Here is a 12,374-nt window from a genome sequence, read left to right as displayed (position 1 = left end):
GGGTATCATATCATACAAATTCTTCATAATCATAAACATACACTGTCAGCCAGCTGTCCACCTTTGTCCTCCCTTCCAACTTTCATTTATCTTCCCTTAATTCCTTCGTATCTCTCGTAGTGTCGTACCAAGCTATGCGATTCTATGCGATTCTGTGCTATACATATGCTATAGATATGCTGCCCATTCCTTCTTTTCCATGCTATTGTCATGCTGTTGTCATTACATCCATGCCCTATGCTATCCGGTATGTGTACATCTCCGTACATGCAAGCCCTTCTTCCTTGTTCCCGAGTTCTCTCCGTGGTATATCTATAGTATATGGTATCCTGTGCCCAATGCTATGCCGTGCCGTGCCTTGCCCAAAACTCCATATGATAAAGTGTAACAATATCAATACAACATAAGAAGAATCCACAAATCCCCAATCCTCAACCCTCAACTCAACCCATCAACCCATTAACGACTCCTACTCCTTCTCTCCCCATACCAACCTCTCCCATCCCCCTCGCTCCCCCCTCCCCTCCGGTCCGAATCCCCAACCCAGTCTCTCCAAATTCAATCATACCCTCTCTCTCCGCACTCCAATTTCTCTGCGTTTGAAACCTCTGTGGTGTTCCCAGATCTCCGAATTCGACGACTCTCCCTCCTCCGACTACTAAACCTCCACTCCCACTACTTCCTCCTCTTTTCATGAGCGGGGCTTGTAGCTCTCTCTCTGCTATTCCATTTCTATTTGTATTTCCATTCCCATGCGCAAATCCCTCACTACCCATCTCCGGACTCGGATAAATAAAACTCAAATCCCTCATCCCGACCCCCACTCTCCTCTCCTCACTCAGACTCTGCCCCAAGTATCCCATCTGACTCTGACTCCCACCCGCTGCCGCCCCCATCCTCGGACTAAAATTCGGCGCCAAAGGATTAAACGTTCTCGGAATCCTCGCTTGCGAAGAAATATATTGATTTGAATTCTGTCCCTGTCCCTGTCTCTGTAACTCTCTCTCCCTCTCTTGACTTTCGTACAGAGTTCTCGCAGCATCATCACCCACGACCGCCCGCGCAAAAGCTAATCTCGGACTTTTCCTTACCATTCCTCTTTCGCGATCTTGAGGAGAGTGGTTTAGATAATGAGCTGAAGAGATTTGATAGCTGATCTGCGGACTCATAGCCTGCGCGGTGACTCGAGGAGAAAAGGGAAGTTGGGGGAGAGGTTCGGTTTCTGCGAGGGAGGTACGGCGTTGTTTGGATGTGGAGTTGGAGCTTGAGCAGGGATGAGGGGAAGGGCGGGGAAGAGAGATGGTGGAGTGCGTTGATTGGCCCGAGGGGTTGCGGGAGAGGGGCTGGGATGTGTAGCCTGATTCTTGGGGGGAGGTACGAGAGGTTGTTATACTTGTTGTGTCGGAGTGGGAGAATTCAGGACGGCCGGGGTAGTATGTTGAAGGGGTTGGTCGATACTGAGAAGGAAGGAGGTTGGGTGAGGAGATTGATTGGAAGTGAGTGGGCCGAAGTAGATGATGGGGACTCTGATGATTGCCTTGATGCGGAATCGGATTATGCATCGAGTTGTGTAATGAGCTAGGATAAGATTGTGAATCCCAACTTGGATAATCATGAGGTAGGTCCCTCTTTAGTGACGGTGACAATGATGTGTATGGTATTGAAGATCTTGTCAAAGGGGGTGGACCTGTCATGATCGGATATATATTGTCAAAGGGATCTGGTATTGGTTTGAAACTATCTTGACTGTTATTCGTGATCGGCGTATCATACATGTTACTACTAGCCGCAGAATATGGTTGTCGATAATACAAATCCGGGGTATGAGGATATGGTGGCATACGAGTATAGGGTACGTGTGGTTGAGGTGGTTGAGACTCTGTATCATGAGGAATACGCTGTAAAGCGGCAACAGCTGTTGTTGGTTCTGGGTATCCAAGGTTCGATGTCGTATCACTAAAGTTTTCTTCAGTGCCATGTCTTGAAGCTGTATCTCTCGTTGGACCAGAAACAGCCGATGCATAAGTTGGTGTCCTAGTGATAAGATTCGTTTCTGTCAATTTATGTGTAGGTGCTCTTCGATTTTGAATTGGGCCACCTCCACGAACTGGGGGTGGACTCGATTTACTGATATGAGCGAGTGCTACTCTAGCACTAGATTGACCAGATAAGGTACCCCGAGATTGCGGTCGAATAGCAGGTTGTTGTAATTCACCATGTGCTGTAACACTAGTTACACGTGGATCGGAAAACCCTCCGGGAGTCATCGAACGAAAAGAGGCCGCACGATTACGGTATCTTCTTGATTCCTGAGCACGAATAGTTCTATGAAGATCAAGCTTCGGAGCCGTGACCCTTGAACGCCGAGGCTTGACAACTTCCCATGGACCCCCAGGACTTTCAGGAGAACCAGCCGAAGGAGCCAAAGACTTTGGTGGCTGTAGCGTCATGGTAGAACCTTCTAGTTCACTATCATATCCAGTATCTTCCTTGGGAAGTTGAGGCGGAAATCGAATTTGTTTGATATTCTCTACCTGTTGAAGAAAATCCGGATCATGAACAAGACTTTTAGGAGATTCAATGTGAGGCCCTAGAACCCAAGGTGAACCATCACAGAATTTGTCCGCAGGTGTTTCGGCATCGGCGCCAGTATCAGATGAGCTACCCGTCCGATCAAATATCGATGTTTGGAATGCTTCTGGTTGACCTCCAGCAATCACATGAGAAGATTCCGGAGTGCGTCGTTGGATTTCACTTCTAATTGCAGTTAATTTATCATCCAACATAATACAAGTAGCATCCGGATCCAAAGTCTCCTTTTTGTGATGCTTGATATATTCCTTCTTGTGTCTCTCAAGATGACTTTGAAGTCTCATGCCATGGATTTCGTAAAGGCGATAATCTTCAACAAGACCAGTGCGTGTTTTCTGTGTGATCCGATCGTTTGCTTGGTCAAATGAGTAGCAAAAAACTGAAATGGCTCGGTCAAGCCACATGGGCAATTCTTTTTTCGCATGTAAAGTATCCACAAAAAATCCTTGGACGACACTATGTAGCCTGATAACATCAATATCATCCGACAACAAATCTCTGCTACCTTTTGAAGTTTGGGAAGAGCCGAGTGAGGCTTCGTGTTCGTTCCGGTCAATTAAGGCGAACTTGTTCAATACTTTGAATGTGTTGTTCAATGATCTACCAGTAATAGGCTCGCTGGCTCTAATGGGAACATCGAGTGCATCTAAACCTATGGATGATGTTAGTATGGATAGATACCTATTGAAGAGATAGATATGCGTATGATGCACTTACCTAGTGCAATCATCTCAACCGGCAGGTGTTGACTGAAGAAGCACAAGATATGTATCAGATTGAGAGTTTCATAGGCACCCAATTTTTCCAACTGTTCAACCACCGATGTGAAAGCCTGGAGTTCTCTCAACCCCTTTGGCGCCGATGCATAAGATCTAGCATATCTTGCAAGTGGTTCATCCGTAGCTTTTAATCGTTGAGCGACGACATGAATAACTACAGGTAAAAATTGCATTGCTTGAACCAACTCCATAGAGTGTCTGAGGTCATCTTGAACATACGGCTCCCTCTTGTCCAGTTCTCGCAATAAAAGATGTTGAGCTTCTCTCGCCGAAAGTGCTGGTAATTTCAAAACCTGCGGATTCATAAAGTGATGATCGCCACTGACAGACTTCTCCGTTGATGTATAGATAATACTAGTGTTGATACTATCGGGAATGAATCTTCGTAAGCTATCATCAAAGTGCATACCATCCAGTATTAAAAGCCAGTGATGTCGATGATTTAACCACTTTTTGACCAATTTGATAAATTGATCCGGATTGTTGAGGACCTTTGGATCTTCATTAACCATCGAAGCTTTCAAAGCTGCTTTCTTCGCAATTTGCCAAAAACCTGCTGTGATTTCCTGTTTACTTTTCGCTCGAATCCAGAAAACGCCACCGGGAAATTCGTGTCTATATTCAAATGCATATTGTCGAGCCAAATGTGTCTTACCACCACCAGGCATGCTTTGAATCAAAACAGCACATGAACCTTGAGATCTTCTCTGTTCATCAAAAAGCATTCTATGCATTTCAGCCAATTCTCCTCGTCGACCAACAAATATGGAATTGGGACGGAATCCGGGTGGTTTGATAAAATATTCTGCACTCTCGTCTGACATATCGGGCTCAAGACTTGCAATAGTTTGTACTGAATTCGATAAATCTACGGAACCCAAAAAATCAGCTTCCCGCTAACAATATAAAAAAGCACAACGCGACGCTCCCATAACCAAAGAAAATATTAAAAGAAAACATCAATCTCAACGCCCGAGGTACAGATAATAGAGAGCCCTGGCGATCAACTCCAACGATCCGCCATCTCAAAATCTTCCTCCTCAACTTCCGACACCTCATAATCAAAAATGGGTCTTGCTCGTGGAGACTCAGTCAACACAGGTTGATGATGACTCGGAGAGCTACCATGGTACATACCCTGTGGTTGTTTTGGAGTTCCCGGCGCTAATGTTGGCTACGAATTTGTTAGTGAATTTCTTGGGCCAAGATCATAGAGGGCGTACATCTTCGAATTGACCTCTAAGCTCTCTGATTTGCGCTTCTGTTTCCTCGGCTCGTTTCTTTATTTCATGTCTCCAGCGAGCACGAATTACTGGGGAAGCTTCCAAAGCCCATGTCTTGATTTTGGTAGAGACATTCATGTAACCTGGTGCTCTTTTGCTTTCATATTTGCACATGCCGCTGTGTGTAGCCTCAATACCAAAGTAGGAGACATCTGGAAGTAGAGGACTGGCGGAAGTTTGATCAACGATAAAAGCTTTTGTCCCTTTGAAATCCGTCTTCAAACTCTCATGTGCCATACAAATCTTGAAGCGTTGATAAATGTCGAGAAAATGAAGATTGATATTGGCAAGTGTTTCATTGTTTGTCGTCAAAGTTTTGATGAGGATCGATTCCGAGTCCATGGCTTTCTTCGGCATTAAAGCCGATACCATTCCTTGGAAAATCAATCCCCATTTCGCCGGATCAGCACCCGTATGAGGAGTACCGAGAAATATGATACCGAAAGTCGAGACTGCGATGGAACGAATCTCGTCATTGCTCTTGCCCTGATAATCGTGGGAGATTTCTAGTGCCTGAGAGATGCATAAGCATTAATAAAATTGTGGGGGTAGCCAGTAGTGCTACTTACTCGTTTTACCAAGATACCACCCAAACTATGCGCAACCCAAATGATTGGGTTTTCTTCGGCCTCTTCACTCTTCCTCTCTAGCGCCAAACTGGAAACCAGACTTTGTGCATGTTCGTGTATCTTGTCGTGCGAAGCTGATTTCTCTGCAAAAGCTACCACATCCGCATTGTATCCATAGACGAGTATCCGAACCTTTGCAGATTTCTTTGGATCTTTGGAGCTGAAGGTAACTGGGAGAAGAGCCGTGGGCCAGAAGATGCCATTCTTAGCTGTCCACGTATGCTGTGGGTGGCCGTTCAATCCATGAACCAGTACGATGTCTACTTCAGCTTGGGGATGTGCATAGACTTCTGTGACTTCGAAGCGATTGATTTCGTTGGGGTTTATAGCGGATCCATCCTGCCAAAGCACCAAATCAGCCGAAGAACTCTGAGATCCCTGCTCGTTCCTTACAGACGGGAAGAAAGATGGAATCTGGGGAAAGGATTGTTCACTTACCATGTCGAGATCTTCGTTGGTCCGCGATGAAGCTCGAGTTCAATCGTATGGTTGCATATATAAGCATGAAAGAGTGAAGACTTATATAGACGAATGAAGGATGGAATCACAAAAGTAAGTAAAGTGTCATGAAGACTGGGAAAAGTAAGCCTGCGGACGCAAAGTATCGGAGACGTCTGCCTGACTCGATTGACGTACCCAGGGCATATAAGTTCTCGGTGTATATGAATATAAATTGTACCCGTGAAGATTGTGGCACGCGCTAATGGAGGTTGGGGTGTTAGTCACACGGGGGAAGAAAAGTATATACGACGCCACAAGAACAATATTTATTTAGTTCAAGACATGATTGATGCGATGTCGTAATAGCTATATACTTTTCCGAGGTGAACGATTTGAGAGAGGACAAGGAGTTGGATGATGGTGGGATGGATGTGAAAACATTTTGAGAAATATTGAAGTCAGCTGGTGACATGGGATGAAGGACTGGGGATAGTGATTTACAAGGGTTGAAGATGGAATGGGTATAGTTTCTGGGACATCAGGTTCATCAATAGGGCTACCGGTGGCTATGAAATCGATTTGAGGTGTCATAATAGGTTTAGAAGGGTTAGAAGGGCCAGGAAGGGTTAAAAAAAAAGGGCAATAAAGTTATTAAGAGAAGGCTTAGCATTTTTACTAAAACAATTGAGGAAGCGTGGGAACTTCCACTCCGCATATTATCTTTCCACCTAGACGCCCTTCCCCAATCATTTGGCCTGATTATCCCCATTCTCAAACCACCCTCGCCATCTCACAACTTTAACTCTAAAAATGGCGAATTTGGTGGAAAGGATTAAAGACGCTTGTAGGGTTTCTTACGGGCACGGGTAGGTACTTGTACATCCAATCCTAGAGAGTGATTCTTTACCTGCGGGATGGCGCCGTAATTGCATCAGCATTAGCATTAGCATCGGTGTCAGCGTCAGCATCATTGTCAGTACCTATCTGTATTAGTATCAGGGGAACTTTGTATCAGGGGAATCAGAATGCCAGTCATAATTCGTCCGATCTATGCGCGTATGTAACGCTGCGCTTCAAGACGAGTACTAGGTAGGTACGCTCCAATGCTAGATATATCCAGATCTCAGATTAGTAGCGGATAGATACTGTACCATCATGGAAAATTATATTCATATGCATGCTTTTCAAGAGAAGAGAATCGAATTTGAAACACCAAACAGAACTTATTACTCACTGCTATTGGAACAACGACGATCGCTTAAATCTTTGTACCATGACTTCTGTCCCGAAAGGAGTTCGCAATGTAGAATACGGTATAAAATAAGCTGAGTGAGCTTGTAACATAAGAGAGCATTTGGTGGAATTTCTAGAATGGCTACCTGATATCTATGACAAAATGAATCCTCCTACCACCAGATTTTGAGCCCCAAACACATTCATCGAGGCGCATGCTTTGAAGATCTCGGGAGATGTAGAGCCAATACGTAAAGGAGGCAAATCACGTGAAAGGGACTGATAAAGTTCTACCTGGGGGAATGTGACCTAATCAAGACACATAGCACCACCACACTCTAGGGCTTTGCTATCCAAATCTGCCCTACGTATGGTGTTTCAATTATGCGTTCACGAGTGACAAGTGACAATTATGAGGCTCAAAGTTTCAATACGCTTGATTTGTCAATAAGTATTTTAGCACCGGCACTTTTCCTTCTACCCAACTGCCCTAAAACATTCAAGCTTTTAAACTCTATTTGCTATTCTCGGCGAAATTACCGCGGTGACCTTGATAGGTTGCACTGGCGGCAAAGTCAAGTGAGACATTGTGAATTAGTGAGTGTTGCGAAGAGGAAAGTTTTTAACACATGCATATTCTGTTCCCTTCAAAGATCTTCATACCTCCGCACGGTTTAGAAATCTTGTGATGAGTTGCAGCTGACTTCTGCTTCGCTGATATGGTACAAATCGTATAGCATGATAAGTATCAAAGGAACTTTCGAAAGTATGTTACCATAGATGACAACCACCCCTTTCAAGAAATTCCTTTTTGTTAAGTTCTCGGTGCCAACATTAGGACGTACTCTCTTGTACTGTGACCAAACTGTATCATGTCCTTATCCATTAACTCTACATATCGACTCGCATCGATCGAATCTTTGTTCATCATCGTACCATTCGCAGATTCAAGATCGATCAAGTATGGCTTTACTTTCCGAATCTTATCTCCAAATTCGTTCATCTTCTCGGTGGCTTTGAACTGTATGACGGCATGTTGTTTGCTGATACTTGGATGTTCCGCAACTAAATCCACCACGGCACGTTCTCGACCAACAAGCCAGCAACTCTTCGCACTCACATCAATTGTTTCAATAATGTCGGCGCCTTTAAACACAAAAAGTTTCCAGTCGTCTTTAGATGGTGGCTTGCATGCTTCAGGTGGTTCGTGATATTTTAGAACTATAGAATTTCCATCTGCCTGTGTAATTGTATTTGAAGCTGCTGCTAAGACTCCCGTGTGGCCCAAATTCGGCTTCTCTTTTTCTGGTAGCGGTTCGTCACCGGTGGTTACAAGAGCCGTTGAGGATGGATCTTTTTTCGATTGAAACGATGCAGCTTGGGATGGTAGCGGACCGTTCTGTTTTCGCGATGCTACCGACTTCGTGGGTGGTTCCAGCGACCTGGTATTGTCGTTGTCATTTTCATCCTTAATTCGTTTTCGGTCTCGAGATCTATCTCTTCTTCTGCGATGTGAATCTCGGTCATCCTTTCGTCGAGGACTGCGCGATCTTCTGCGCTGTGAATCTCGATTGTCTTTTTGCCGGGAAGAATCTGAATCAACTGGACTACGCGACCTTCTGCGATATCTCACATTATCTTCGTATTTATCTCTCGTGCCTTTAGAACGATCATCATGCCTGTCGGAACGAGTTGATCCACGGTCAGCCTCTCGCTCTCTCCTGCGCCTTCTCCGCCTTCTCTCTGCTTCGGAATCTGTTGAGGGGGACCGAGAATGTCGCCGTGAAGAATAATCCTTCTGACGATTCGAAGTTTCAGGTGAGCTCATATTATTTAATTATTGGAGTGATTGGATTGTGGAAGAAAAATAGAAAAAGAGAAAAAGAGAAAAAGAGACAAAATTAAAGGATAAATAATGAAGAGACCGATAAGTACCTACTAGATGCGAGTGATTGTGGATGTAATTCAAGCTTACCACCATTCTTTGTACGTATCGTCTACCGTATCTTTAATTGGTATGAGCGCCCATAGCTGAACTTCAACCTTTCTGCTCCATACCGAATTCAGATTAGCCGAGATATTCTGACCATGAATCCTTCGGACCTTCAAAATGGAAATTCTCCTGAACACCACCTCGACCACCTAGGCAGGTACTTATCCATATGCCACATCTTGCTTTTCTCTATATCAAGTATATCAAGTTGTCCCCGGAACTGCTAACTCATGTCACTCACTCCATGATATGATACGATGTGATGCGATGTGAAGCGATGTGTTTGTTTGTTTGTGTTTGTTTGTGTTCTCTTGTGTTCTGCAATGTTTGTTTGCTTCTCTTCCTTCACCAACAACAATGATATATAACGCAAGGAAATCCGGTTGATGCAAATCTAACAGTTATACATATACATATGCAGCAAATAGGATCATGTGGACGCCATCGTCCAACCCCAAGGCTTCCTGATCCATCCGGTTCTATTTTCGAAACTCGCGATACATTCATCATTGATGCAAGAACTGTCATTGATGCAAGAACTGTCATTGATGCTTGGTTATTCCATCCTTATACGAAGAATACACTTACGATGTAAGTTAGGGTGCATTGCAGGACTTGAAACTCTCTTCGAAAATCGATTGCAAGGTATCTTTTCTCCGTATTCCAATTCTCTTACTTGATCTCTTTTACTGTTATCATTTGCTTCCAATCGCGTCCTTTTCTCTTCTCTAATATTACTTGTTCTTGCTCTACTTCCGAGTGTTTTTTACTGCGCCGCAAGCGTTGGCTCTCGCGTTTGGTTGGATGTAGTGATGACCAGATAAGCGACCGCCCCCATGGCGGTTACGAAAGTTTTTATGTCTTTTATGATTCGTCTGCATAATTTGAATCGACGCTTTTTTATCGGTTTCAGGTTACTGTGTCAAATCGAGTGGTTCATAATGACTCTTACCATTGAGACACCAGGCCGCAGCAGCGTTGCCGCATACTCGCACACTTGAAATGATTGATCGAGGCTTCCAGCTCGAGTCGAAAAATATAATGTGAGATGGGGTCCAATCCTACAATATTTATATATCTCTTTGACCATGGCCCAGCCTCAGCCCTTAGATCTAAGCCTACCTTGATTACAATTCAATCTTTTCGAGGTCAGTTTTCAACGTGAAAACTCAACTGTCGTTTAAATTTTACGTCGCATGGAAATAATTCCTTAGGCAATTACCCGACCGTATCTTTCCTCGGGTTTCGCGGATGCATTACTTGTACAATATTTTCTCTTGTTAAGCTCGTCTCAAACCTTTGGCATCGAGGGTTACCTCTTGCTTGGGCCAACACTCTTTTCAAAGTCACTTGTGAATACCTCTAAAAAGGGCGTGGAATTATGCCTCATGTTGTCTCTCAAATGCAGCCAAGGGAAAGGCCCCAACAAACGTCTAACTCAAAACGAGCAATGGTCAAGAATGCAATTTCTCAAGATAACCTTCGACCATCTACTACTCCTCGTCGTCGAAATGCAAATGGCCCAACTCCTACCTTGAGTTTGCTCGTTACCCCACAAGGTGCATGGAACTATACACCAGGTCGACAGCATTCAAAACAATTTTCTCCTGATAGAATGACACCTATATCTGCCGTCGATTCTGTTTTTGAATTATCTTCGGCAGCTACAAATGCTTCTCCAAATTCAGCCACATCATCATTTATTGCTGAACTGGAAGATACTTCTCCTGGGGCAGTCAAACCTCACAAAGTCAACATGGAGTCAAAGTCTCCACTCAGTCCTACACGTTCCGTAAGTTCTCTATTGACATGCCATTTTATACTATCAATACTCATTCATATTCTTAGTTACATGCAGCTACTGCCATTGACGCTATCAATGACTTCGAGGCAGAGAATAAGCGTCTTCTTGAGCGGGCTATTGCGGCTGAAAGTGTAGCAAAGTTATTGGAGGAGCAAAATATCGATCTCCGAAGAAAAGTCGACTATTGTATGGAACAACATAGACCAAAGACTGCACCACCTCAGAGAAACTCACAAGACTTACGCAAGCGCAATACTGCATATAGCACAACAACACCTCTATCCGCATTCAACACTATGATGGATCATGTGGAGGCTGAGTATTTACCACCTCCTATTAATGATACACCCACACCATTACCTCGACGAAAATCTTCATTCCCATCAGAATCATTAGTTTCACATCAAGGTGAACTTACGCCGAACAGATTTGGTCCCAGTGGGTTTATTCCCTCGCGGCGGCCTCCTCCAATCCCAGAGGGTAAAAAGATTCCTTCATTAAAAGACCAAAACCGTCGTCGTGATACATTAAAAAAGAACGACGTGAGCACTCCAAAAACAAGACGTTCTAATAGTCGAATGACCAAAATTTCTCTGTCGGATGCAACTCTTAGATCCAAACCATTACCATGGGCTCCATCAGCAATTCCAGGTATGGTTGAAATTGGCAGTACATATGAAGATGCTGCCCCTACGTCTCAATTAAGACCGAAGAAAAGTTTCGCAAAATTCTTTAGAAAGGCGAAGAAGGAATAATCAGTAGCGTTTTTGTCCACAAACTTTCCCTTTGTCAATAATACCAATGGGAATATATCGGGATGTTATATCATACATCTCAGGCGTTTTGGACTTTCAATATGTATATATCTTATGAATAATGACAATGGTATATATGGAGTAATGGGTATTTGGTCGCAGAGTCAGGATTTGACACGGGCTTTCCAGAATAAGGGAATGGTAGTTGAGTAATAATATACTGTTCCTTTCGCATTTGTTATTCATGTGTGTTGAATTTTTCTCGTTCTTTCATCTCTGATTTCTGTTTTTCTTTTTCTCTGTCTCCCTTTTCAGGGGATAGATTGGCAACGTCTTTCGCGGCGAGGCACATTGCATTTGCATGATGTGGGATTAAATCGTACCCCTGCGAATGAGATGCTCTACTCTTCGAAAGTGTTCGATAGCTTGTGGCTTCCTTCAACATACCAAACAAAATAAAGCGATCTATTCCATGAATTCTAATGGAAACGGGGGGTATGAAAGGTAGGAAAGGACCACGAGGATACAAACAGCGGCGAGGAAGAGTGATGAGTTCAATGGGTGTCTGTTCTACTAAGTTGTATCAACACTTCCCATCATTCATTTATGCTTTCACGAAGATAAAGGGTACACCTAATTCATTAGACAAAAAACATAAAACATCCCACTATGCGAGGATCTGCAAAGTTTGAATGACAGGAGATTGATTAGCTATCTTTACAATCCATTTATATCAATTTGTTGATGTATCTAGGTATCTTCTACATCATCGTTTATCACAAACTTTTGTGAACGCTTTCTTTTATCCTTTCCGTCCGTGTTGCCGCACTTTTTCTCTCATCCATGACTTTTATAAACGCCAACT

The 12,374-nt window shown here is 43.7% G+C and overlaps 3 protein-coding genes across 3 annotated transcripts; 1 reads left to right on the top strand and 2 right to left on the bottom strand.

The window, feature by feature from the left end:
- Positions 1 to 443: 443 nt before the first annotated feature.
- Bfra_003199 (putative nb-arc domain protein) lies at positions 444 to 5,724 on the bottom strand (the record flags this gene model as incomplete). The annotated part of the gene is made up of 5 exons (XM_037333610.1): positions 444 to 3,244; positions 3,310 to 4,239; positions 4,386 to 4,545; positions 4,595 to 5,167; positions 5,224 to 5,724. 5 exons carry the CDS (start codon positions 5,722 to 5,724, stop codon positions 444 to 446), a joined length of 4,965 nt encoding a protein of 1,654 aa, XP_037195738.1.
- A 2,047-nt stretch (positions 5,725 to 7,771) lies between these two features.
- Positions 7,772 to 8,785, bottom strand: Bfra_003198 (putative smad nuclear-interacting protein; the record flags this gene model as incomplete). Its single annotated transcript, XM_037333609.1, has 1 exon — positions 7,772 to 8,785. The coding sequence occupies one exon, from the start codon at positions 8,783 to 8,785 to the stop codon at positions 7,772 to 7,774; it is 1,014 nt and encodes a 337-aa protein (XP_037195737.1).
- A 1,546-nt stretch (positions 8,786 to 10,331) lies between these two features.
- On the top strand, positions 10,332 to 11,509 carry Bfra_003197 (uncharacterized protein; the record flags this gene model as incomplete). The annotated part of the gene is made up of 2 exons (XM_037333608.1): positions 10,332 to 10,742; positions 10,799 to 11,509. The coding sequence occupies 2 exons, from the start codon at positions 10,332 to 10,334 to the stop codon at positions 11,507 to 11,509; spliced, it is 1,122 nt and encodes a 373-aa protein (XP_037195736.1).
- Between the last annotated feature and the right edge of the window lie 865 nt (positions 11,510 to 12,374).

The sequence above is a fragment of the Botrytis fragariae genome, assembly GCF_013461495.1.
Source record: "Botrytis fragariae strain BVB16 chromosome Unknown tig00000012, whole genome shotgun sequence".
Lineage (NCBI taxonomy): Eukaryota > Fungi > Ascomycota > Leotiomycetes > Helotiales > Sclerotiniaceae > Botrytis > Botrytis fragariae.
This window is presented reverse-complemented; position numbering and strand designations above follow the sequence as displayed.